Consider the following 27,565-nt stretch of genomic DNA (forward strand, 5'->3'; position numbering starts at 1 on the left):
AGACAGTTGGTTTTAAACCCTCTACTAGCTGACCTATGTATTAATAATTTAGGGTAGACACCGCATGAGATTTTCACAACACCTCTGAGCAACATCCAGAGAGCCTTTTCTATCCGTCAGCTAAAAAGGCACTCAGGATTGAGGATGGGGATTTCTGGTATTACCTCAGGTTCAGCGTAGAGGCCAACCAGATGGGACATCATTAGGTAATGGACCTTGTTTGATAAACAGCACAACGGATGCACTTTCATCAGCAATTAAGTATTAAATCATGGAAAGGAACCAACGTTGTAAGTTCTAGAACCTTAAAAAAAAGAATTTACACTTTTTTGGAAGTAGAATTGCCTTCATTCAGAAGTGGGAGGAGCTTATTTGATTTGCAGCGACGTCATCCAAACCGGAGGGTTCCTAAATGGACAGACACAGGAGAGGTGAGGCATTACAATGAGGAGGACTTGGAAGAGAGACTGTTTTAGTACTTGCTGAGTCACTTAATGGGGACGAAGGAACGCACAGAGAGAGCCATTACAGTCATCCATTTTGAATGGAAAATGGCGGCAGTACCTTCATTGATGGCAAAACTGCCCAGCTGTCACGTCATTTTAGCCTAATTAAATTAGATGCTGTCGCCTCAGATGGCCTTTCGCCATAATAATAATTAATTCATTAACCCCTTAACCCCATTCAAATGCTCCCTCTCGCTACCTGGTTGTATACTGGACCATCAAACACAATGCTCAACACCCTCGTAAAAAGACAGACGGCCATATGTGTACGTTTGACTGTTTATAAAAGATCAAATAAAATAAAGAATACAATACAAAAGAGAGGGCTATTAAATGGATAAAAGCAAACTGATTAAGACATTGTTGGTTTACATTGACTCAATCTGCTTGTTGGCTATTATACCAAATTTCAGTCAGTCAAAGGAATCACTGCATTTTCTCGGCATGCCAATTTGAATTGGTCGAAACCACACTGCTGTCTGCAAGGTGGCAGGATAATTTATTCACACTTAAGACATGGTAGAATATGTCACACCTTCAGCTTGTGATGTCATAGAGGCTTCCGGCCGAAGGGACAGAGGGATTATGTCAGTGGCAACATGCATCTCTTTCTAATGCATTTCCATGGCATCCCACAAGACAATATACATCCTGGCCATGACATCTAATTAGCTCTGCAGATGGGGCTTGGTGGCGGTGAGAATGACTGCTGCAAGACCACACATACAAAGCAGGCCTTTATAGGCCAGGGAAAGAGAGAGCTGCTGGCCCCTGAGGAGAGGGGGATGAGCTATTGTCAGGCCACTGCAAGATCTTTCAAAAGATGATCTACACCCAAACCTTGTCCCTGCATGCCATACGAGCCAGTGGTCTTCCTCTGTGAAATAATATCAGCCTTTTGCATGTCATTTAAAATCAGTCACCACAGTGCAGAGCCACTGATTAGCATGTTAACAAACATCTCCATCTCCCATTGTTGAGGAATAAATTAAGAGACTCTCGTGGAGATCCACCAATAGACTGCAAGAGGATTTCCGCTAAATGTGTCAGAGTAATATTCTTGATAGTGTCCTACTTAATTATAAATCTCTGAGGAGTGGAAAAATGAGACAACTTTACATATTTTATATATATAATTTAATGAAAACAGAATAAATAAATGGTATATTTCTGGCATAAGGTATTACAGTAATTTGAGAACCCCTGCAGATAGTCAGCCTCAGAGTCAACTATAAAATATGATACGTTTCCTTTAGCTGATCATTACAATTACGTTAATTATACACAATGCATTGTTTATTTATTTATTTATTTAACTAGGAAAGTCAGTTAAGAACAAATTCTTATTTATAATGACGGCCTACCGGGGGGCCATGGGTTACCTGCTTTGTTCAGGGGCAGAATGACAGATTTTTACCTTGTCGGCTCAGGGATTCGATCCAGCAACCTTTCGGTTACTGGCACAACGCTCTAACCACTAGGCTACCTGCTGGTTACTGGCACAACGCTCTAACCACTAGGCTACCTGCTGGTTACTGGCACAACGCTCTAACCACTAGGCTACCTGCTGGTTACTGACACAACGCTCTAACCACTAGGCTACCTGCTGGTTACTGGCACAACGCTCTAACCACTAGGCTACCTGCTGGTTACTGGCACAACGCTCTAACCACTAGGGTACCTGCTGGTTACGGCAGAAATATAAGACGTTATTTATTCTGTGTTTTCAGTAACTTTTATGAATACAACAAGTTCTCATTTTCCTACTCCTCCTCAGCGCTTTATAATTTAAGTAGGACACTCATCCAGAATATTACAGTATAACGTGTCAGAGACACAATAGGAACTGTGTTGTTTCCATTCTAAGATGATGGGAAGAGCCCATTGATATCTCATATGGAGACGTTCTGGATTGCCAACAGAATGAAATCCGTTCACGGTTTATTCAGTATGAGCTGACAACTCACTAATTGCTATGTTGAGATATAATGATAATGGTGTGAAAGCGGCTGGTAACTTAGCGGTTAAGGGCGATAAACAAGTAACTGAAAGGTTGCCGGTTTGAATCTCCGAACCGACTAGGTGAGACGTCTGTCAATGTGAGCTTGAGCAAGGTGCTTAACCCCAATTGCTCTGGCTAAGAGTGTCTGCTAAATGACAAATGTAAGAGGTAGATCTGGAAAGCTGTTGTTTTTGCAAGCTGCCAGTACCACTGGTAATCTCTATTACTAGAGAACAAAGATGTGCTGGATGGTCATGTGAGGTGTAGCTTCACAGTACCACTGGTAATCTCTAATACTAGAGAACAAAGATGTCCTGGATGGTCATTTGAGGTGTAGCTTCACAGTACCACTGGTAATCTCTAATACTAGAGAACAAAGATGTGCTGGATGGTCCTGTGAGGTGTAGCTTCACAGTACCACTGGTAATCTCTAATACTAGAGAACAAAGATGTGCTGGATGGTCCTGTGAGGTGTAGCTTCACAGTACCACTGGTAATCTCTAATACTAGAGAACAAAGATGTGCTGGATGGTCCTGTGAGGTGTAGCTTCACAGTACCACTGGTAATCTCTAATACTAGAGAACAAAGATGTGCTGGATGGTCATGTGAGGTGTAGCTTCACAGTACCACTGGTAATCTCTAATACTAGAGAACAAAGATGTGCTGGATGGTCCTGTGAGATGTAGCTTCACAGTACCACTGGTAATCTCTAATACTAGAGAACAAAGATGTGCTGGATGGTCCTGTGAGGTGTAGCTTCACAGTACCACTGGTAATCTCTAATACTAGAGAACAAAGATGTCCTGGATGGTCCTGTGAGGTGTAGCTTCACAGTACCACTGGTAATCTCTAATACTAGAGAACAAAGATGTGCTGGATGGTCCTGTGAGGTGTAGCTTCACAGTACCACTGGTAATCTCTATTACTAGAGAACAAAGATGTGCTGGATGGTCCTGTGAGGTGTAGCTTCACAGTACCACTGGTAATCTCTAATACTAGAGAACAAAGATGTGCTGGATGGTCCTGTGAGGTGTAGCTTCACAGTACCACTGGTAATCTCTAATACTAGAGAACAAAGATGTGCTGGATGGTCCTGTGAGGTGTAGCTTCACAGTACCACTGGTAATCTATAATACTAGAGAACAAAGATGTGCTGGATGGTCCTGTGAGGTGTAGCTTCACAGTACCACTGGTAATCTCTAATACTAGAGAACAAAGATGTGCTGGATGGTCCTGTGAGGTGTAGCTTCACAGTACCACTGGTTTATCATTGTACTAAAACTTCTACTAAGTTTTGCTATTGACATCCAATTTTAAGTCAAGGAGAACATCAAATCAAATCACTGCCTAGGTTAGGGAAGACTAATATTACCAATTTCAGCCAAACATCATATCTCAAGGTCATTGTAGAGAACACAAAGACTGAAGATCAATGTCGGGGAGGCAGCACCCAACACGGTTTCTGTTTGAAATCGAGAAAAACTGCAAAAAAAACTCCACCCAGGTTAAAGTTCCCATGTAGTCAAAAGAATTGTAACTTTGAACTTCTGCAAAGCAGAATATAAAAAGGCTGAATTGTGGCTATTCAGCAGATCAGTAAAGTAATGAAGCTTGTTGATATGGAGCTGAGCTTAGGCCAATTTATAAACTAGCTCAGTGGAAACTATCTAATACCCTGGTGCCATTGAATTATGAAAAGTAATCCCATCTCACAGTGGTCATATGAAATGCAACTACTTTTTATTACACCCACTTCTTCCTCTCCACACTCACTCTTCCAGTTCTTCCACTTCATGTCATTAACATTCAGTATATTACGTAATGTAATCATGCCTATTTGCGCTATACGGCCAATATACAAATGGCTAGGGGCTGTTCTTACGCACTACGCAATGTGAAGTGCCTGGATACAGCCCTTAGCCGTGGTATATTGGCAATATACCACAAATCCCCGAGGTGCCTTATTGCTATTATAAACTGGTTACAAATGTAATTAGAGCAGTAAAAATAAATGTTGTCATACCCATGGTATACGGTCTGACATACCACGGCTTTCAGCCAATCAGCATCCAGGTCTCAAACCACCTGGTTTCTAATTAACATTAAATCTCAGTGGGATACATGGAGAACAGTATGTATGGAACAGTGAACACTACGGGTGCCTGTTAAGCTCAGCTCATTCGGGTCACGGAGGGCGACATCGTGGTATATCAGCTCTTCTCTATGAGCCACAATGATTCATGTGGAAATGGGAACAGAAAATACATACTGCAAAAGTCTATTTGGCTCGCTCAAAACAAGATGGCTTCCTATACCTACTGCCTACTCAGTTCTGGCCTCTATGGGGAATAACTCATTAGCTTGGCTTGAGATTCATGTTCTGCTGTGCTACTGTAAATACACTGTTTCCTGATGAGACTGTGTTGAGAAGATAGCCGAAGGGGCAATTTACCCATGAAAGGCTTTCTAAAACAGAACAGGAAGGACCACTGGGTGTGTATGGGTGTTATCTGTCAAAGTGAGGCCGAGACCCTTCTGTTCTGTGAATGCACTCCAAAGCCGAGTTTTGCTGAGTAAGTCATATTTAATAGAAATAACTAAATTATACAGAACTCGAGTGAAGAAGTTACTTTAACTTAAGGCTAAACCAAATTAGCAAGAGAATTGTGACAATGGGATGAAGACAAAACGAGTAGTTCCTAACATTTCAGTTCAGCCCAAACCCAAATGGAATGTCAAATGGATTGCTATTAGGAAACATCCAATGAGGAAAGAAAGTGCATTTAAACATTAGATAAAAAAAGGATGCACCGATTGTATTGTAAAGGTACAGTCAACCAGCGGAGCATGCCATGTGTTTCAAACATCGAGTCATTTTTTTAATGCTTTCTTTTCAGTGAAAGTTTTTGCAGAACAATTACAGGTGTGTTGTAGGTGGTCTCATACACACATGCAGTCATTTAGGAATGTCTGGCAGACAACTTTGATACACCTCCACATAGACTGACATGGCGTCCGTATTGGCATATTCGTTAGCTTCCTTCCCGTTTTCTAATTTGCTCAATGTGTCGAAGGCAAATTCGAATCACTATCACTTCTCCCATGCTTCCTGGTAGGACAGCTGACCTGCTTTCTTGGTATTGATTAGGTCTGAGATTACCAAAGCAGGCGATCACATTTCCAATTTAAAGCCCGAACAATTGATCATGCAGCTTAAAAAGGGGAGAACGTCTTGCCTCAGAGCAGCCCTTGATTCTACTAATGCGCGCATATGAAGCAGACACTCTACATTGGTCTTTCAATTTCTAAAATGTGCCTTCGCTGTCGTGGAACAAGCCAATTTCTATTCATTTAATTGAACCTTTAACTTGGCAAGTCAGTTAAAAACAAATTCTTATTTACAATGCTAATGAGTTATCTATTGTCATCAAGGCATTAAACCCCCCCCCCCCCGACCACCACAAGAAAACCGTAGTTTGAGTTACGTGCATATTTCTCAAGTTAGGATTTGGCCAGCTGTGTGTGGTATGGTAACCATCACTAGTTCTAGATCTCAAGGCACATCAGTGAACAATCGTCAAGTGTGAATTAATTACTCTGGAGACTAATTTGCATGAGGAAATGCACCTAGGGAAGGAAGCCACAAAGAACCACAATATCTCCCCCAACTCACTCAGACCCACACCACCCCGTAGACTCAGACCCACAGCCACACCACCGAAGGTCAAATATAAATACCATCAACCTGACTGAAATGAGGACAGCCTCAATTAAAATCTCACGGGGAACAGGGAATAAAGCTGCATGAGGACAAAAGTACCGGTAGAGTCTGGCAGCTTTCCAGCAGTTATAACTCGGCGGCTTGCAAAGTCATGGTAGAGAGACGCTTAGCAGTCGGATAGCATTACTGGGATTGTCTTTCTCTGTGGCTCAGAGATAGAGGGGGAATCAATTAGTCTCCAGCAGGCTCTGACCTTGAAATGGAGCTCCGGTCTGGCAGGAGGAAGTCCCACTGCACCGCAGCATTTAGTTTTAGGAAGTCGTGCATCATCAGCTATTGATTTTTCATATTTTCTGGAAATTACTGGAAATCATGAGGAAGCTAGCATTGGGGGCCCTTTGGCTGCTCACTTCCTGGTCAACATGGGCTAATTTCAAATATGCAGTTGAGAACATATGCATTCTGTTTGGTGAGATGCTAAGGGAAATAAGAACCAGCATGGTATCACGACGGTTTACTGCATCGGATGTGGTGTATGGGACAGCTATGGTAAGGGACAGCTATGGTAAGGGACAGCTATGGTAAGGGACAGCTATGGTAAGGGACATGTTTATGCAGTAGCAACTAATGTTTTATCTTATTAGTAGCACTAACTGCCTGGGGTGGTTTTGAAACAGAGTTTCTGTTTCTTACACACACACGCTGGTAATTCTTCAGAAGCTTTAGTCACGGCTACTAGCGCTACACTTCACAGCATGTCTGCTTTCAGACAGAGGGCTAAGCAACATGTACTATTATTCTCAGCATAGAGTTGTACAATAGGAAAAGCATCACGTTTTAAAATGCTTTAAAAACATGTCGTGGTAATGACCTTTTTGGGTTGTGTATTGCCGTAGGGTACACTGGACTATTTCACTGAATAGTATCACATGGATGTTTCCTTTCTGCCTGCTGGTACTCAATATGTTAACGTGCACCATCACATTATGCGTCTCCCTTAATAAAAGACACGTGCTTACTGTAGTTAATAGTTTTGCGTTTGTCTTAACCCAACACCAAAGTTCAGAATCCTTTCTAGATTAAACGTCAAAAGGCTAATGTAACTGTCAAGTTCTTCTGCTCTTACATGTGTCAGGTGACACAGTTCGATACAACACAGACCAAACGTAATGTATTTACTCAAGACAAGAGTCAACTGTGAGCAAACTAAAATACATAGGAATTACAAAGTGTGGCGTACTTACAGAACTTCGGGACAATAATGTCATTAGATTCCACAGTAGTTTGGGAGTAGGTTGGTTTTCCCTTGCTCATTGGTTTTAGGGTGGTAGAGGGCCCAGGCTGTGTGGGCGGGCCCGTGCGGTACCTCAATGCAGAGGTAGGGGTGTACTGGGTCACTCCGGTGGGTTTTCCCTCTACTATGACCTCAGGCTGTCCTGTGGTGGTGGTTGTCGGCGTGGGGACGGGGGAGGGGTGGGGAAATGACAATGGCAGATCCCTTGTGGGGTCAGCATAGATGGGGTCTTGTCCTCTGCGATCTGGGCCCAGGTGGGTGGGCGGCTCGTACTCAAAGATTTTGTCCACAAAGACCCACTTGAGGCCGGCGGTGCAGAGAGCCAGACTGAGCAGGCAGGCCAGGATAGGGAGGATGCAGATTTTCTCTGAGCGCAGGCAACCACGCACCTGTTCCATCTCTAAGCACACACAGCAGGTCCCTGCCAAGCCCAAGAATCCCAGGGGCCTTGCTGGTTCTCCATCGACACCCTCCTCCCCACCCTCACCACCTGCTGCAGACTCCGCCTCCTCTGGGGCTTGTCCTGGATCGGCGCAGGAGAGGGTGGGGGATGATGATGATGATGATTTGGGAAGGACGACCAGCCCGGCGGAAGAGTCCACCGCCTCCACTCCTTCAGTCATCCTCCCTCGTGCTCTCTCTCTCTCTCTCTCCCCCCCTCTCTCTCACACCGAAGGATCTCTGGACGCCTGTACTCAACTCAAAGAGCACGGCAGCTGGCTGGTATCGTAAAGTGTGTTGTCCATTATCAGATCACAGTGGTGGGGGTTGGTGGGAGATGGAGGATGCTTTTCACGGCAGTGTGGGGTAACCTTGTTAGCGTCTGGGAAGTAAACTGACAAGACTTCCGTACCGGGGGGAAAGAGATTGTCTTTGCAGGTTTGCTATCACAGCATTCTCACGGGAAACGTGTACACACGAAAACAAGTCCAGAAATAGAAACATCAAATTCTGAGCTACAACAAAAGTAGTTTCTTCCCTTAGATCTCTTGCGTGGTTCAGTTCCCTGGGCAGGACGAGTAGTGCGCTCACTCACCTGGACTTGAAGAGTGGAGCCGGCTGCTGTGTGAACGCTATTGGCAGGATGCGGCTACAGATGGGACAGAGCAGACCGGCACTGCAGTGGCAGGAGCAACATGCCGTCTGTCTGTCTGTCGGTCTGTTTGTCTGCTCAAGCAGCAGCCTAGTGGGGCTGAATCATCAGGGAGCAGCAGGTGCCCTTCCTCTCAGCAGCGCCGGAGAAACAGATAATTAGTGGAGAGAGAAACACACTCGTACATCGCGGAAGGAGAGACAATTCAGGACACTCCCCTTTTCCTCGTCACCACGACACTCGCTCTCTCTCTCTCTAACCCTCTACAAGGGCTCTCCTACTCTGAGGTATTGTCCACGCACTCTTCTCAGGCTGCTACCAGTCTGAACACAAAGCACACAGCTAAGCAAGTTTGTACTTGATCCAATTAGGGGGAATGGCAACGAATCACAGTCAAACAGAAGGCTCTGGCCTCTCTCGCTCTCCCTCCCTCCAGCGCTCTCTCCCTGGACCATTGATTATGTTAATACGAAAGGGTGTTTTTTTTGTCAAGGGGTGGTAGCCAGTGAAACAGACATTTGATCCATCCCAAGGGAACGGAGCTATTGTTTTATGGCTCCTCTCAGAATCTTCCTTCATTGGAGTGAATGAAAGGGGGAAAAAATGACTGAAGTAATATTTCAATCATTGTCAAACTTTTGGTTTATTTTTCAATAAATCACATTTACTGCTACGACACTTTGTAGCCTGACTCAGGGGATAAAGGACAACGTTAAGACGTTGAGGCACCATCGAGGAACTGACACCTAGTAGCGCTGACTCGAGATAAAGGACAATGTTAAGACAACGTTGCGGCACCAGAGGAACTGACTCCTTGTCGCGCTGACTCGAGATAAAGGACAACATTGAGGCACCATCGAGGAACTGACTCCTTGTAGTGCTGACTCAGGGGATAAAGGACAATGTTAAGACAACGTTGCGGCACCAGAGGAACTGACTCCTTGTTGCGCTGACTCGGGGGATAAAGGACAACGTTAAGACAATGTTGAGGCACCATCGAGGAATTGACTCCTTGAGGTGTATCATGAGTGCGAGAAAATCTACATTTTATTCAAACATACATACAGTGGGGCAAAAAAGTATTTAGTCAGCCACCAATTGTGCAAGTTCTCCCACTTAAAAAGATGAGGCCTGTAATTTTCATCATAGGTACACTTCAACTATGACAGACAAAATGAGAAGAAAAAAATCCAGAAAATCACATTGTAGGATTTTATATGAATTTATTTTCAAATTATGGTGGAAAATAAGTATTTGGTCACCTACACCTACCTTGTGGACAGGTGTCTTTTATACTGATAACAAGTTCAAACAGGTGCCATTAATACAGGTAACGAGTGGAGGACAGAGGAGCCAGAAATCTTGCTTGTTTGTAGGTGACCAAATACTTATTTTCCACCATAATTTGCAAATAAATTCATTAAAAATCCTACAATGTGATTTTCTGGATTTTTTTTCTCATTTTGTCTGTCATAGTTGAAGTGTACCTATGATGAAAATTACAGGCCTCTCATCTTTTTAAGTGGGAGAACTTGCACAATTGGTGGCTGACTAAATACTTTTTTGCCCCACTGTAGTCACACCAATCATAATCCACATGAGTGTGTAATGAACAGACTATTATTACATGTTGCCAAAAGCTTTACCAGTGGGCTTTAATTAAAAGTCTTAAGTATATATAATAATTAAAATCAGAGTTAAAGCCAGAAGAAAGACACATTCCATTAAAATAACCCAGTAGGGAGTCGTGGGTCCATCACCATCTAGTTACACTCATTATGAATACAGTTTTGTCATAGCTGAACGTGGTTCATTGTTCAGACTAGAGGCCAATTTCACAGCCTGGAATGCTGTGATCTTTTATCTAAATTCAATATAAAACATCCTAATGTTTCCAGCTTCGGAGCGTGTCTGTGTGGGGAAAAAGGGCTAGACGTCTGACCTTTTCACAATCCAGTCAAAACAAAAAAGGGATTGGGATGTAACCCCACTAAATCTGGAGTCCTAAACCCAAAGTCATTAGCGCTAAAAGATCCCCTTCCCACAGGGACTACTTACGGTACCTTCAGATGGATAAAACTCAGATGTGATACCTATCTACGAAGTCAGACCACTCATTACCATAAGACTCATCTTTAGTAGACTACTTTACTTCATACATGTATTACCACACCAAGTTAAACAGAGATCTCTTCATATGCTTTACTTTGAGTTACACACACACACCTCACTTTAAATTAAACAGTTTGGGACAGGCTGAATAGTAAATCGCAAGAACAATATCTTGCTAATCCATGGGACAGAGAAGCAGTTCAACAGATCAGTGTCTTACCATAGTGTCTTACCATTCGGGAGCACAGCTCAGAAAGGCACAATATATTCTACATTTACTACACCTATGGCTAGTTTGTCACACGGCCCAGGCGTATTGGCTTTGGCCCTCGAATCACGTCTGCCACAATGCAAGAGGAGCTGGGATTACTGTTCACAAAATCCACACTTTGCATGTCTGGCTTTAAGCACAATCTTCCAACGGTCCTGAGCAGCGACAGCTAGATGTGGAGAAATCCCCCAGTGAGCTGTTAAGCCCCCCCCCGGTGCTAATAGGCTGGGAGGACAATCCAAAGACTAACAGTCTGAGAGAGAGAGCAAACGAAAGAGGGGGAAGTTTAACCAGAAGAGGACCACGGTCAGGTCAATGACACACTTCCTATTGACACACAAATGACCCTCTTCAATCTTCAAAAGGAATTAATACCAGTAATAGCATCTACAGGACAGTATAGTGGCTTCCTGTCAAAAGGATATTCTCATCATGTGATTCTATACAGTACATGTATGCTATTTAAAAAGAGATGCTTGATAATAAATAAATAAATGCCATTCAGCAGATGCTTTTATCCAAAATGACAGTCATGCGAGCATACATTTTACGTATGGGTGGTCCCGGGAATCTAACCCACTATCCTGGCGTTGTAAGCACTATGTTCTATCAACTGAGCTATAGTGGACCACACATTTGATCATTAGAGGTATCTTTTTTTTTCAGAAATAGTCGGCGTGGAGACAGAACAGAGAAATAGTCGGCGTGGAGACAGAACAGAGAAATAGTCGGCGTGGAGACAGAACAGAGAAATAGTCGGCGTGGAGACAGAACAGAGAAATAGTCGGCGTGGAGACAGAACAGAGAAATAGTCGGCGTGGAGAGAGAACAGATAAATAGTCGGCGTGGAGAGAGAACAGAGAAATAGTCGGCGTGGAGACAGAACAGAGAAATAGTCGGCGTGGAGACAGAACAGAGAAATAGTCGGCGTGGAGAGAGAACAGAGAAATAGTCGGCGTGGAGACAGAACAGAGAAATAGTCGGCGTGGAGACAGAACAGAGAAATAGTCGGCGTGGAGACAGCTCTGCAAACCAACTGATGTCTATGGAATCAGATCACAGGTGCCGTTATGAAATAAACTCAATTTGGAGGGGATAGTTTATCATCTAATACCACATATTGTCAAACGTGTCAAACTGTGTTCAAGATGATACTACAGACCATACGACAGAGGGAAGGGGGGGGGGGGGGGTGGAGTAGGCAACTGAACATGCATTTCTAATGAACGGGATGAAACAGAGGACAGATTTCAAATGTGACATAAAGCAAGTATAATTTCAAGGGTAGCAGTAAACTGCATTTTGAGGACACAGTAAAACTTCAGGAATATCTAAAGAGACATATTCTGGGAAAATGACATTTCACACACTGAATCAGTTAGTTCTGTTTCATTATAACAGACAGACAGCAGTTGCAGTAAGGTCAAACTAATTCATTGCATGGAGTCAGATTATAGAAAACCTAGTCAAGGTCAAAGGTTAAGCCAAAAGGTGTTTCCAACTATTCTTGGATTGCCAGATATCATCCTAAAGTAGACCACAACCATGTCCATGTGTTCTTTAGGTCAGTGTATCCAAAATAGTTGAAGACAATGAACGTTTAATCCATTGTTTGCTAGAAGGTAGTCCACTTTAAAATGTGGTTTCTGAACTTGATCAAAAGACCAAAGGGTATATTTGTAACATTCTGTGGAATCTTTCCTCCTCCAACTCCATACGTAATGGTCATTGGTGTATCTAACTCTTGAAAGCAAAATGCTCATCCAAGAAGTAATCGTGTCTGTTACAACCGTTAAGAGATGTTTATTCTTCGAATAAGTGCAGAAAATCAGTAATGTGCCTCTAATCTAAAATGAAAACGGACACCCTCGCCTGTGGTAATTATTCTGCCGGCTAAATGGGAATAAATAAATGTTTCCTTTTACATGCAGTCGTTTGCAGGAAGTTCAATCCATTATTTATGTCAGAAAAGAGGAGACAGAGGGACCTGACCTAGTAAAATCCCAGCGTGCACTTCAAAGCCAGCCAGAGTAACTGCCTATTGGCAGGCAGAAGGATACCAGTGCATTAGGAGATGAGAATGTGCTTTTTCTTGCCAAAAACAGCCAAGCACAACTTTATTAACAAATACAGGTAGAGGTCTAAGAGGAGGCAGGCTAGAATTCAATAATGCTTCCATCTCTGCTGACGCTCCAACAATGAGGGGCTTTTAAATAGAGGGCCATTTTCATCCTGTCAGAGCGCCGCATCACTGGCAGGGACTAGACCACACAGAGATTACGCTGTAGCTAAACTCTCAATGTCAAGTCATTCAGGGTGGAATATATGAGAGGGCTTCGAAATGTAGAAAATGGCCACTGGATAGTACCAGCCCTGGCTCCTATGTGATATAAAAAAGCAGCGCTTGAGTCATTTACAGGGGATGGAATAAAGGAGAAGCTGGTTGTGCATTAGTGCCCTGGCTCGCTCTCCTCCCCCTGTCCGCCAGCCTGGTGCCCGCGGTAGAGGCTCATTCGTCTCCCGGTTAAAATACCTCTGTGTACACACACACACTCCGCCCCATCCAAATTGTGCCTATAATGGAACTATGAGCAGGAAGTCAGTCATTCAATGGAGGGGGAGCTCCATTATCATTAGTGCTGCATGCACAGTCCCATTGTTTACTGTGGTCTTTAAGGACTGGGAGAGAAGGAGGCGGAGGCGAAAGAGAGGTTCAGCACTGCTCTTTGGGACAGCTCCTCTGTGACACTGTCTCAATGTGGCAGGCTACAGCAGACTAGTGATAATCTATTGATCTCTGCCTGAGGGAGGAGAGGAAAGAGGTTCAGCACTGCTCTTTGGGACAGCTCCTCTGTGACACTGTCTCAATGTGGCAGGCTACAGCAGACTAGTGATAATCTATTGATCTCTGCCTGAGGGAGGAGAGGAGAGGAAAGGGGCAGGGGGGGCAATGGCACTGTTTTTCTTGGGCTGGCTGATTGGGCTGTGAAGATGACGCTGCAGAATGTAATTTGTATGCTGTAGAAATGTTATTGAATGCTAATTCAATACCTAGATAATGACAAGTTTTACTGCTGGCCAGGGGTTCTCTAGGGAAGGAGTGAAATTAGTACCATTGGTCATTGAATATGCTTCTTTTAGAAACTGAACAGTACATGAATAGAGGATAGATCTATGTGCGAGTGTGTGTGTGTGTGTGTGTGTGTGTGCAAGTGTTCCCATGTGGTGTGTGCGAGTGTTCCCATGTGGTGTGTGCAGCCCACGGTTGTAAAATTGGAGGCCCATAAAGTAACAAGATTCTGCAACTTCCTCTGTAAGTACATGGAGAGCAACAACTGAAGCAAACAAAGAGATTTGAACTTGAAAGCCACAGTTTTAGTTTTTTTTCTCTGTCACTTACACGCTTTCTTGACTTATTCTGTAAGAAAATAGCTACATTTGCAGTTTTTGCCCTTTTCGATCGTCAAACATCAGAATGTAAATTAACTACAGTGGTGATAGAACACACATAACACCAAAAGACAACCCTGAGAGCCAACTCATCAAATAATAATAAAAAAAGAGCATTCTTTATAAAATAAAATGCAAATGACCAGAAAAAAGAGCTGGGAAACAAGTAGAGGGGACACAATGCCGGGTGTTGCATGAATAAGTGACTACAGAGAATTTGGGAGTGAGTTGCCGTTTCGTTGGAAAGTTAAAAGCAATATTGATACTTGTGCCTCCATGTCGTATATCATGATTTATGGACCTCATCTAGTTTGTCAGAAAGTTGCATAAGGGCTTGTGTATCTTGCCGTTATCTAAGCTGGGGTGCAATTTCTCATTAGCGTCTCATTGTCTGATCAAAGACGGTTACTGTCAGTGGAAAGATAAGGAGATGGTGGTCTCCATGGCCTGCTTTCATGTGGAGGGGAAAACACAGTAACACACACTGGCCTTGTGAAATACATCAAATACCAACCATTCCTTTTAAGAGCTTCCCCAATTCTCTACGGACACTAATTGGCTTTAGTGAATGAGAGACGAGCCAAATGTCCTCCTTCAGACTGATTGAAATGAACTTGTTTGCTTTCAGTATAATATATCGACGGGGGGGGGGGGGGGCAATCAGCAGCTCGTCCAAAATGAAAGGAAAACTTTGAGCAAACGCCGAGAGGAAATGCACATTTCTCTGAAAACGTTTGCCATTCTCACACATTTCTTCTTCTCCCTGCGACATGATATAAGGGGAGAAGAGACGTGTGCAGGTAAGAAGTGGACTGGGAGAGTTTCAGCAGCAGTATGCCTCTAACAGGATCCTAATTCATTATGCAGTGTAGGGAGGTACGGTAAAGTACTTATTCTCCAGTTCAGAGCCCTTTTCCCAAATTGAACAGAGTGGTTGGCATTTGGCATGACAGACTGCAGCATGCTGTTCTCCACTAGTATATTACAGTACTGGTCCAGGCAGCATCCTGTTCTCCACTAGTATATTACAGTACTGGTCCAGGCAGCATCCTGTTCTCTACTAGTATATTACAGTACTGGTCCAGGCAGCATCCTGTTCTCCACTAGTATATTACAGTACTGGTCCAGGCAGCATCCTGTTCTCCACTAGTATATTACAGTACTGGTCCAGGCAGCACCCTGTTCTCCACTAGTATATTACAGTACTGGTCCAGGCAGCACCCTGTTCTCCACTAGTATATTACAGTACTGGTACAGGCAGCACCCTGTTCTCCACTAGTATATTACAGTACTGGTACAGGCAGCACACTGTTCTCCACTAGTATATTACAGTACTGGTCCAGGCAGCATCCTGTTCTCCACTAGTATATTACAGTACTGGTCCAGGCAGCATCCTGTTCTCCACTAGTATATTACAGTACTGGTCCAGGCAGCATCCTGTTCTCCACTAGTATATTACAGTACTGGTCCAGGCAGCATCCTGTTCTCCACTAGTATATTACAGTACTGGTCCAGGCAGCATCCTGTTCTCCACTAGTATATTACAGTACTGGTCCAGGCAGCACCCTGTTCTCCACTAGTATATTACAGTACTGGTCCAGGCAGCACCCTGTTCTCCACTAGTATATTACAGTACTGGTCCAGGCAGCACACTGTTCTCCACTAGTATATTACAGTACTGGTCCAGGCAGCACACTGTTCTCCACTAGTATATTACAGTACTGGTCCAGGCAGCATCCTGTTCTCCACTAGTATATTACAGTACTGGTCCAGGCAGCACACTGTTCTCCACTAGTATATTACAGTACTGGTCCAGGCAGCATCCTGTTCTCCACTAGTATATTACAGTACTGGTCCAGGCAGCATCCTGTTCTCCACTAGTATATTACAGTACTGGTCCAGGCAGCATCCTGTTCTCCACTAGTATATTACAGTACTGGTCCAGGCAGCATCCTGTTCTCCACTAGTATATTACAGTACTGGTCCAGGCAGCATCCTGTTCTCCACTAGTATATTACAGTACTGGTCCAGGCAGCATCCTGTTCTCCACTAGTATATTACAGTACTGGTCCAGGCAGCACACTGTTCTCCACTAGTATATTACAGTACTGGTCCAGGCAGCATCCTGTTCTCCACTAGTATATTACAGTACTGGTCCAGGCAGCATCCTGTTCTCCACTAGTATATTACAGTACTGGTCCAGGCAGCATCCTGTTCTCTACTAGTATATTACAGTACTGGGCCAGGCAGCATCCTGTTCTCCACTAGTATATTACAGTACTGGTCCAGGCAGCATCCTGTTCTCCACTAGTATATTACAGTACTGGTCCAGGCAGCACACTGTTCTCCACTAGTATATTACAGTACTGGTCCAGGCAGCACACTGTTCTCCACTAGTATATTACAGTACTGGTCCAGGCAGCATCCTGTTCTCCACTAGTATATTACAGTACTGGTCCAGGCAGCAGACTGTGTGATTACACCAGGGTTGGGTAAAGCAGTGCTGGTACCGTTAATCCCTTTGGCTTTGAAATGTTGTCACATATTCTGAAAATTCAGTTGTGTTCAGTCATCTTGGGTCTGTCTAAGGGGGTCAAAAGCCAAAGAGAGGAAGTCCCATAGGGCGGCGCACAATTGGCCCAGCATCATCCGGGTTTGGCCGGGGTAGACCGTCATTGTAAATGAGAATTTGTTCTTAACTGACTTGCATAGTTAAATAAAGGTTCAATAAGAATAAACATTTTTTTTTTTTTAAGTGTCTACTCATTCAGTGAGAAATGCAAAGAAAGTAACATCCACCCGCTTTGACTAAGCAATTGTGTATGAATGGGAAAAAAGTGCCTGTTGTCACATTAAGAGTGAGAAAGAGAAATGAGGAGAGAGGACAGAGGAAAAAGAGGACAGAGGAAAAAGAGAAAGATAAGCCAGAAGACATAATAAACTGCTAGATATAAGTCATCATGGTAACACATTAACAGAGGATGAGATGTGGGGAGGAGTGCCCGAGGGGATTGCAAAGCTTCAAAGCCATCCTACAGGCACAGATGGAGAAAATAGATAAAAACAAGAAAGCTAAACACATTCTAGTCAGCACCTTTGTTCCATCTAGATCTATGTGCTATTAAAAGGAGATGTCTCCCTCTTCACCTTCCCTGCTACACAACAGAGACACACCATTCCTCAGGAGAGAGAGAGACACACACCATTCCCCGAGACACACACACACACACCATTCCCAAAGAGAGAGAGAGACAGAGACACACACCATTCCAAGACACACACACACACACACACACCATTCCGACACACACACACCATTCCCCGAGACCCACACACACACACCATTCCCCGAGACTCACACACACCATTCCCCGAGACCCACACACACCATTCCCCGAGACCCACACACACCATTCCCCGAGACCCACACGCACCATTCCCCGAGTCACACACACACACCATTCCCAGAGTCACACACACACCATTCCCAGAGTCACACACACACCATTCCCAGAGTCACACACACACCATTCCCAGAGTTTGAGACACACACACACACACACCATTCCCGAGAGAGAGAGAGAGACACACACACGCCATTCCGAGTGTGTGTGTCTCTCGGGGAATGGTGTGTGTGTGTGTGTGTGTGTCTCTCGGGGAATGGTGTGTGTGTCTCTCGGGGAATGGTGTGTGTGTCTCTCGGGGAATGGTGTGTGTGTCTCTCGGGGAATGGTGTGTGTGTCTCTCGGGGAATTGTGTGTGTGTGTCTCTACTCATTTAGGCCTATTCAAACCATATACCAAATGGAAGCCTATTCTACTCAGAAAAAATTATCATAGTATTAGCAGACGTTTGTTTTCCTGTTAAAGTGTAATCGAAAGGATTACAAATTAAATTGAAGAGAATAACCTCATATCTCCTGTGAAATGTAACACATCGAAAACTATTTACAATGATCCTAGCAAGGCGGAATTGCAGGAAACAAATCCTGTCATTGGTGTAGTTCCCCTGACCACAACCGGCCAGTCACTCCAATGGGATGAGCGCTACATCCACCAGACAGTCATAGATGTCTAGACGTTTTAATTAATGCACTGTATTTGAAACAAGAGCCATGTAGACACTGGGCTTATGAAAACAACATGACATGTGTTTGGTATTTTTGTTAATGGCGTCATGACCAAATACTATTGACATGACATTGTCTGTTTTCTTGGCAGAAAGGCCTTATCCTGGGATGACGGACGTGGGTTTATTTGACATACTATCCCTCCACACAGCCCAACATCTGCTTATTGCCCGGCCATGTGCTCCAGACCGGTCTTACAGCATGTAACGCCACTAACCTGAACACAGATGTTCATGTTCCTGTTAAAAAACAAAAACAATCCCTTGCCATATTGAGACGCTGTACGAGTAAATGGTTGCTTGGATGAGTGACAAGGCTTTAGAAACGTTCTATCCAGCACAATGAGAATATAGCAGGCCCGGATAACACATTGTGTGACATGACACACAAATATTGTTTCACGTTAGAAATGTCAAGTGAAATGCATGAGCTGGCGTACACCCAAAACAGATAGTAGGAGGTGTGAAGAGTAAACTGTAGGCTATACAAATAAGAGTCACACTCTATACACAAGCTCCCCAGTCATTTATTGGGTTTTTCGGCATCCCATTGCCTTCTTCGAACATAAGAAAATGTCTCCATAAGTATTTCAGATTGTTTTATTTTCAAATTAGGCATGAATACACATGGCCGGGCAAAAACGAATGGAAAAAGAGGACCAAAGACGCCCCCATTCTCATCAAAGGGGCTGTAGTGGAGCAGGTTGAGAGCTTCAAGTTCCTTGGTGTCCACATTATCAAAAAACTATCATGGTCCAAGCACACCAAGACAGTCATGAAGAGAGCACGACAAAACCTATTCCACAATCAGACTGAAAAGATTTGGCATGGGTCCTCATCCTCAAAAGGTTCTACAGCTGCACCATCGAGAGCATCCTGACTGGTTGCATCACTGCCTGGTATGGCAACTGCTTGGCTTCCGACCGCAAGACACTACAGAGGGTAGTGTGTACGGCCCAGTACATCACTGGGGCAAAGCTGCCTGCCACCCGGGACCTCTTTACAAGGCGGTGTCAGAGGAAGGCCCTAAAAACTGTCAAAGACTCCAGCCACCCTGTTCATAGACTGTTCTCTCTGCTACCGCACGGCAAGCGGTACTGGAGTGCCAAGTCTAGTTCCAAGAGGCTTCTAAACAGCTTCTACCCCCAAGCCATAAGACTCCTGAACATCTAATCCAATGCCCCCCCCCCCCCTTTACACCGCTGCTACTCTCTGTTGTCATCATCTATGCAGTCACTTTAATAACTCTACCTACATGTACATATTACCTCAAATACCTCGACTAACCGGTGCCTCCACACATTGACTCTGTCCCGCTACCCCCCTGTATATAGTCTCGCTATTGTTATTTTACTGCTACTCTTTAATTACTTGTTACTTTTATTTCTTATCAATATTTTTTATTTTAAATTGCATTGTTGGTAAGTAAGCATTTCACTGTAAGGTCTACTACACCTGTTGTATTCGGTGCATGTGACTAATTCAATTTGATTTGAATTATGTATCTGCCGATACAGGGGAACACTTCATGAGGATCGGTTGAAGCTGTCAGCAGAATCTGTTTATAGAACATACATCCAGAGAAGAAGAAGAATAGCATCTGATGACAAGGTTCAAATGTCAGATTTATACCTGGGCCCTAAATATGCAAATGGCCAAGGCTAATGATCTCTGTAAAAGTTCAATTCTGCCAGCCGAATAATTTTCCGCCAACTGCAATGTCAGCTCACTCACCACTTTATAACACTGAGCCCATTTCCCCCCTACCCTCGTTCCAACCATCTGTCCAGATTAAAAAGCAGTGTTCATTTAAATCAATATTCATACATTTCGTGGATGTTCAAAACAGCCTTTTTAAGGGCAGTATATTTTTTAAGGGCAATTGTGTTTTGAACCCATTCCAAATGTTGATGAGTCAGATGGCACAGTATGGGACCATCACTCCTACCTGAAGTGTGGAAAAAGTCTGAAAAAGAGAGAATATCTCAACAAAATGTCAAAACCTAATGTTATGAAGATTTTTGGTGAACAGGACAAATTTTATTAAAATATTCAAACTATTTGAGGAGGAGACCAACATGCTTTTCACATTCTGTGTGACCTTCCAATGCTACGCCGTCTCTGATCAAGCCTCATCAATTTCCTGCTACAATTGGCTAATGAGGGTCATTATGTCCCTGGAAACACTAAGAAATGACTTCCTTTAAAAAAGGTAAACAAATGAAAAGCCCCTGCTAACGCAGAGGAGGGTGACCATGGATGAGCTAGTGATGGCCTGAGCTTTCAAGTTGTAAGAAAAGGGCTAGTTAAAATGGTGAAACTTGAGGGGAAACTACGCAGACATAAGCACCCAAATCAATGGCGTGTCGAACCCAAGGCCTGTCTTATCACTATGAACTAATAGAGGAGAATATATGCCAATGTTTATTAATTGAAGGGAGATGACACAAAGGACAAAATGGCAGCTCTGGCTGAGATCCAATCCAGGGACTCTAGTCGACTGTCTTTTTAATCTTGTTTAAGACATCACCTGACATTTGTTCTTGCTGTTATTGTGTACCCTTGTAATAAAGGAAACAGTCTGGGATTACCACGGGCACACACACACACGGGGTGCATCTGTCTGTGCATGTCAAGGTTATCCACAGTCGATTGTTACCCTTGGGAATCTGGCCACTCTACACCCTCTCAGTAGGCAATTCCATTACCACACTGCACAGTATGGAGATCATCACTCATAGTGCCAAAAATGCCCTCGCAAAACAGTAGGACTCCTTGAAACCAGAGAGAACTGGCTCCAAAATTAGTGTTCAGGTAACAATACAGTCAAGGTGAGTTAATAATAGTTCATGCAAAACAAAATGTAATGAATAAACACACTGTACAAAGAGACATTCCCGATGCAACATGAAGTCCTTAACTTTACCTTGCTTATTTACATACTGTATACAGTTCCTGCCTGCACATTGTAGTAGCCACACAGAGCGCACTGTACAAAGAGACATTCCCGATGCAACATGAAGTCCTTAACTTTACCTTGCTTATTTACATACTGTATACAGTTCCTGCCTGCACATTGTAGTAGCCACACAGAGCACACTGTCATGATAAATTAGTTGCTAACCATGTAACTATGACAATCAAAATGTATCTCATGATAGGTTTAAGGTAAGAGCCTGACATTTAGCTAGGTAGAGAAGCCAGAGACCAAGTCACACAACCTTGGATGATTTCAGAGTGAGTTATTTCTATTACAGTGGAGGTCAAGCACACATTTTGCCCAGAGAATAGAATAACACTGCAAATACACGTTACTAATATCAAACTGCTCGACCGCAAACGTTAGCCCCCAAAACCTAATTAGCATCAAAATGAGCTAGCTGAAAGCAACCAGCTAATCACTGTAAATAGATGCAGAATGGGCGGACGGAGTAGCAGGGACTGGTTTAGTAGGAAAGGGCCTTCAGTGCCGCAACAAAACATGTACTGCGAGAATTTTTAGTACATCCATTCATTTTTCATAGGAAGTCTGTAAAGGAGTTTAAGTCCGCATTCCATTAGATCAGGGTTCCTCAGGCCACCACTACCAACCCCTGCCGAATACCTAGTGGGCAAAAGTGGTTGAAAATGTCATTACAACCACTTTTTCCCACTGGGTAGGTGGGTACAAACGTCTTCAACAGACTTGAAGGTGATTAGGTTAAAATCCTTCACATTACACTGCAAAACTGAGTAATACCCAGAAAAAACTGAAGTATACTAATTATTTCTCTGTTGTACCCTAGCCTGAGGGACTTTATGTGAGAAAGACTGGACAGACCGTTATTTCAAGAGGCCAGACCGTTATTTCAAGAGGCCAGACCGTTATTTCAAGAGGCCAGACCGTTATTTCAAGAGGCCAGACCGTTATTTCAAGAGGCCAGACCGTTATTTCAAGAGGCCAGACCGTTATTTCAAGAGGCCAGACCGTTATTTCAAGAGGCCAGACCGTTATTTCAAGAGGCCAGACCGTTATTTCAAGAAGACAGACCGTTATTTCAAGAGGACAGACCGTTATTTCAAGTTGCCATCTAATCTAGACTCTAATAAATAGGAAGCAGCAAATGGAGGAGACATTACATTACTAGAAATCACCCCAGGAATTCATCTGCATGCAGAGTTAACCCAATTCACCAGAGTACAGCTAAAGCAGAAACTGTGGCACAGACAAGAACTTGGTTATGTACAACAAGGAGGCCAACAGACAGGAAGCATGTCAAAGCTGATAACCCAGTATGTTCTCATAGATATCAGATGTGCTCATGTGTTGCTAACCTTAGCCATGCAATCAGATCTGTCTGTGTGTATCAGTAGGCCCAATGTGATTAGAGAATGAGACTTGACAAGATACTGCAGACCAGGGTAATATCATATCATCTGCAAATGCCAGCAACAGAATACAAAAGACACACAATGAGTGACTGATTCATTCTCCCAGCTGTCCACATTGAACAGGGCTAACTAGCTGTGATTAGCATAGATGGCTTCCAGGGGCTGCCACCGCTGGTCTCTGCTGGGCTAACTAGCTGTGATTAACATAGATGGCTTCCAGGGGCTGCTAACTCCGCAGTCAAGAGGTGGCTGACATGGCTCTTTTCTCTCCATTGGCAGCCGTTCAGAGAGGTACTACTGGCTAATTGAAAGAAGTGATTAAGCGGCTGCTTTAAACTGGCCCGCATACTGATCACTCTTGCAATGTCGCAAAATGGTGTGTGAGTGGAGAGGATCAGACTTGGAGGCATCAAGCATTTACCCGTCTGCGATATTAACGGCCCCGGGATTTTTTCCTCTATCAGTCAGAAGTTGATTAACGTCAGTGTTTTTTGGCAAGACTGGCAAACCGGCGGGGCGAGAAAAGGCACATAGGAGTAGTTGCTCTAGCGCAGGACAGACTGTACGCGCTTTGGGCATGTTACACCATCACCGTTTATACCTGTATTTCCACATCTTGTGACGACTTAAAAATGTTATAACATGCTGCAATATGTATACCACAACTTGTAGAACGTGTTTTACAATCAAACTCTTAAAATGTGCAGACTTACCTGTGGTGTTGAATCTGTGAACAGCTTACAATAAAGGCCCTTTTAGCTTGGATTGGTAAGGGTTGTGTCATGGAAAATGGGCTGTTGTACCACTAAGCTGAAACGGCAGGTTAGAAATGTCAGCTGCCCCCTATTGACTAAAATGCCAGTGAGGAGCATGTACAAGGTGAAGAGCCCGCTCTCCCTCAGAGAAACCCAGTGTCAGGTCAGAACCCTCTGATGTGTGGCTCTGATGTGTGAGGGGTCCCGAGCCCACCCGCCTAGAGGGTCCCTAGCACACCCACACCTAAAGGGCCCCTAGCACCCCCCCACCTAAAGGGCCCCTAGCACCCCCCCACCTAAAGGGCCCCTAGCTTCCCCACCTGAAGGACCCCTAGCCCCCCCCCCCCCCCACCTAGAGGGCCCCTAGCTTCCCCACCTAAAGGACCCCTAGCCCCCCACCACCTAGAGGACCCCTAGCCCCCCACCTAGAGGACCCTATCCTCCACATCATCGCCAGTCTGACCCTGAGGAGGGACACCTCAATGTTACTAATTCAGTCACAAATCCCCATGAACACAACACGCACATTCTCGCATACTACCTCTGCAATTAGCTGTCATGAAGCAATCAAGTCAACTTAAGGTTAAACATTGTTTATGAATGGTCTTACCGCGGAGGAGCGTCACGTTGCCAACGGTGCTGGTTTTTCCCAGGTTGTTGATGGCTTCACATGTGTAGGAGCCAGCGTGTGCATCAGTAGTTTTCTTGAAGTGGAGCTCAGAGACTTTCCCTCTGTAGGAGACAGACACATTTGGGATGAAACATGTTTCAATGAGCATGACCAGAGTATTCCATCTACTGTATATACAGTACATAGAGGCCTGAGCACGACACTTAAAACAGATGATTTGAAACCATTTCTGGGTTCAATGTGTTGATACTGGGGAACTATGGAGTTATTCTCCATTTAGTATGAACTAAATCTTGTTAATTCCAAATGAAAAATGACACTATTTAGGATTCAATGGACTTGACCAGGGTCTGTATTCTTAAAAGCATCTCAGAGTAGAAGTGATTATGTGATTATGATTATGAGGACAGATGGGACCTGATCCTAGATCAGCACTCCTACTCTGAGAGGCTTTATGAATATGGGCCCTTTTGTGATGGAATTATATGAACTTCATCTTCTAAACAAGCATATGACAACAGTGGTAGGCCTGATCACCGACAACGACAAGACAGCCTATAGGGAGGAGGTCAGAGACCTGGCCGTGTGGTGCCAGGACAACACCCTCTCCCTCAATCAAGACAGAGGAGATGCTTGTGGACTACAGGAAAAAGAGGACCGAGCACACACCCCATTCTCATCAACGGGGCTGCAATGGGGTGTCCACATCACCAACAAACTAACATGGTCCAAGCACACCAAGACAGTCATGAAGATGGCACGATAAAACATATTCCTCCTCAGGAGACTGAAAAGATTTGGCATGGGTCCTCAGATCCTCAAAAGGTTCTACAGCTGCACCATCGAGAGTTTCCTGACTGGTTGCATCACTGCCTGGTATGGCAACTGCTCGGCCTCCGGCCGCAAGGCACTACAGAGGGTAGTGCGAACAGCCCAGTACATCATTGGGACCAAGCTGCATGGCCTCCAGGACCTCTATACCAGGCGGTGTAAGAGGAAGGCCTTAAAAATTCATTACACCGCTGCTACTCTCTTATCATCTATGCATCGATCACTTTAATAACTCTACCTACATGTAGATATTACCTCAACTAACCGGTGCACCCACACATTGACTCTGTATTGGTACCCCCCCTGTATATAGTCTCGCTATTGTTATTTTAATACTGCTCTTTAATTACTTGTTACTTTTATTTATTATTCTTATTTGTATTTTTTTTAACTGCATTGTCGGTTAGGGGATGATAAGTAAGAATTTCACTGTAAGGTGCATTGTATTTGGCGCATGTGACTAATACAATTTGATATGGCAGAGAGGTGATGGGGCAGGTGTCGAGCCCCCGTCAGATACCACCAGAGGCATGCTGGAGACTAGAGGTGGCTGTGGGTGTAAATAACGCCACCTCAGCGAGAACCAAAAGCTACCAAGTCATGAATCATTCCTCGCTGCAACTGTCAGCCAGATTCTGCATATGTCACAAATAAACAACTTCTAATCATATACATGTACAATTTTGAAGGACAGGGTATAAGTATTATAAACTTATTAAGAACTCAAAACTTATAACGGATTTACGAGGAGGTACTTACTCTTTCTTTCTTTTTAACTTGGTGCCTTTGAGTTTGTTCTTGATGTTGGCTAAATCGACCCCCTCCTTGTACCACTTGAATTTGGGGGATGGGTTCCCCGCTCCGAGCTCGCACTTCAAGAATGTCTTCATCCCCTCCACGACCTCCACACTCTTCATCTCCTTCAGCTTGGGCTCAGCTGCAACACAGAACCAGGTCAACAGTCACACAACAGCAGTTAGTACAGCAGGTCGAAACAGGTTCACTTCCTGTCTGAGTGAGGCAGAATGGGTAGCACCGTTCTCCTTCAAAAAGTTTTTTTTTTTTATAAACATGACAAAAAACAGGTTCACTTCACTAACGACACCATTGTATCAGTGGAAAAATGTAAGAAAGATTTTCAAAGTAGCAAAAATGTACACATTGATGGGCAGCCTTCCATTGGATTTCACTTGTTATTGTCATTGGAGGGGTGTAGTAACCTCCCTGGGTAGATGGGGGGGGACCTATAAAAACCCATTTAAGCTCAAGAGCACCCCCAGAGGCAAACATTCTGTACAACCACTTTAATCCTCAAACAAAAATTTGATTGCTGTACAAATGGTTATTACTGAAAATTAGGCCTAGTCAATGTGCAGTACGAGGCATCACTTGTTAGTAGGATATTTAGAAATCAATGTTTGGGCCTGTCAAGGAAGGAAGGCATTAGTCGATTGTCACAATCCCAAGGTATTCAACAGCAGGAGCAGAAGACCACCACTCCATCATGAGGAAGGGAACTAATCTGGAATAACCTGCCAACCCACTGTTCTGTTCGCCGCCATTCACCAACAGTATTCATTAATTAAAAAGCAGCAGAAAAATCCCAACAATGCTTACTCAAAGAAAACGATATGAAATGGGACACCAGAACTTGTATCTGAGTAATGGTTTGTCAGTGCAGCTGTCGAAAAAAGGAATTACTAAGGAATTAGGCTAATGCAAGGACAGATGACTCGCCACCCAATGACTGGCAGTTAGTGCCTCGACTGACTCAGAAAACTTCCACTCATCTAGGAATTCATAATTCCTTTTTATTATTATTTTATGCAGCATTGTTGAGATTGAACTTGCAAATAAGCATAGCATTGCACTGTGCTAGAGCTCTGCTAAATGACCCTAGCCTATACATTGGGTTAGGGCCAGGTAGGGCCTGTTGTTTCAGCAATAACTACAGTTGAAGTCGGAAGTTTAGTAACACTTAAGTCATTAAAACTAATTTTTCAACCACTCCACAAATTTCTTGTTAACAAACTATAGTTTGGCAAGTCGGTTAGGACATCTACTTCGTGCATGACACAAGTAATTTTTCCAACAATTGTCTACAGACAGTTTATTTCACAGTATCACAATTCCAGTGGGTCAGAAGTTGACATACGCTATGTTGACTGTGCCTTTCAACAGCTTGGAAAATTCCAGAAAAGTCATGGCTTTATAAGCTTCTGATAGGCTAATTGACATAATTTGAGTCAGTTGGAGGTGTACCTGTGGATGTATTTCAAGGCCTACCTTCAAACTTAGTGCCTCTTTGCTTGACCTCAATGGGAAACTCCCCCCCCCCCAAAAAAAATCTGCCAAGACCTCAGAAAAAAGACCTCCACAAATCTGGTTCATCCTTGGGA

The 27,565-nt window shown here is 43.9% G+C and overlaps 1 protein-coding gene across 4 annotated transcripts in view; it reads right to left on the bottom strand.

Annotated features, from left to right (window-relative positions):
- Positions 1-27,565, bottom strand: part of LOC139408330 (neuregulin 1) — a 150,656-nt gene that overhangs the window by 33,547 nt on the left and 89,544 nt on the right. For 3 of the 4 annotated variants that reach the window (XM_071152082.1, XM_071152084.1, XM_071152085.1), the window contains exons 2-3: positions 25,926-26,103; positions 24,315-24,436 (exon numbers count right to left, since the gene is read on the bottom strand). In XM_071152082.1, the coding sequence (XP_071008183.1) occupies positions 24,315-24,436; positions 25,926-26,103 (300 nt within the window). Of the gene's footprint in view, positions 1-7,474; positions 8,668-24,314; positions 24,437-25,925; positions 26,104-27,565 lie in introns of those variants that run through there. The other variant, XM_071152083.1, reaches the window with a different exon arrangement.

The sequence above is a fragment of the Oncorhynchus clarkii genome, chromosome 5 (genome assembly GCF_045791955.1).
Source record: "Oncorhynchus clarkii lewisi isolate Uvic-CL-2024 chromosome 5, UVic_Ocla_1.0, whole genome shotgun sequence".
NCBI lineage: Eukaryota > Metazoa > Chordata > Actinopteri > Salmoniformes > Salmonidae > Oncorhynchus > Oncorhynchus clarkii.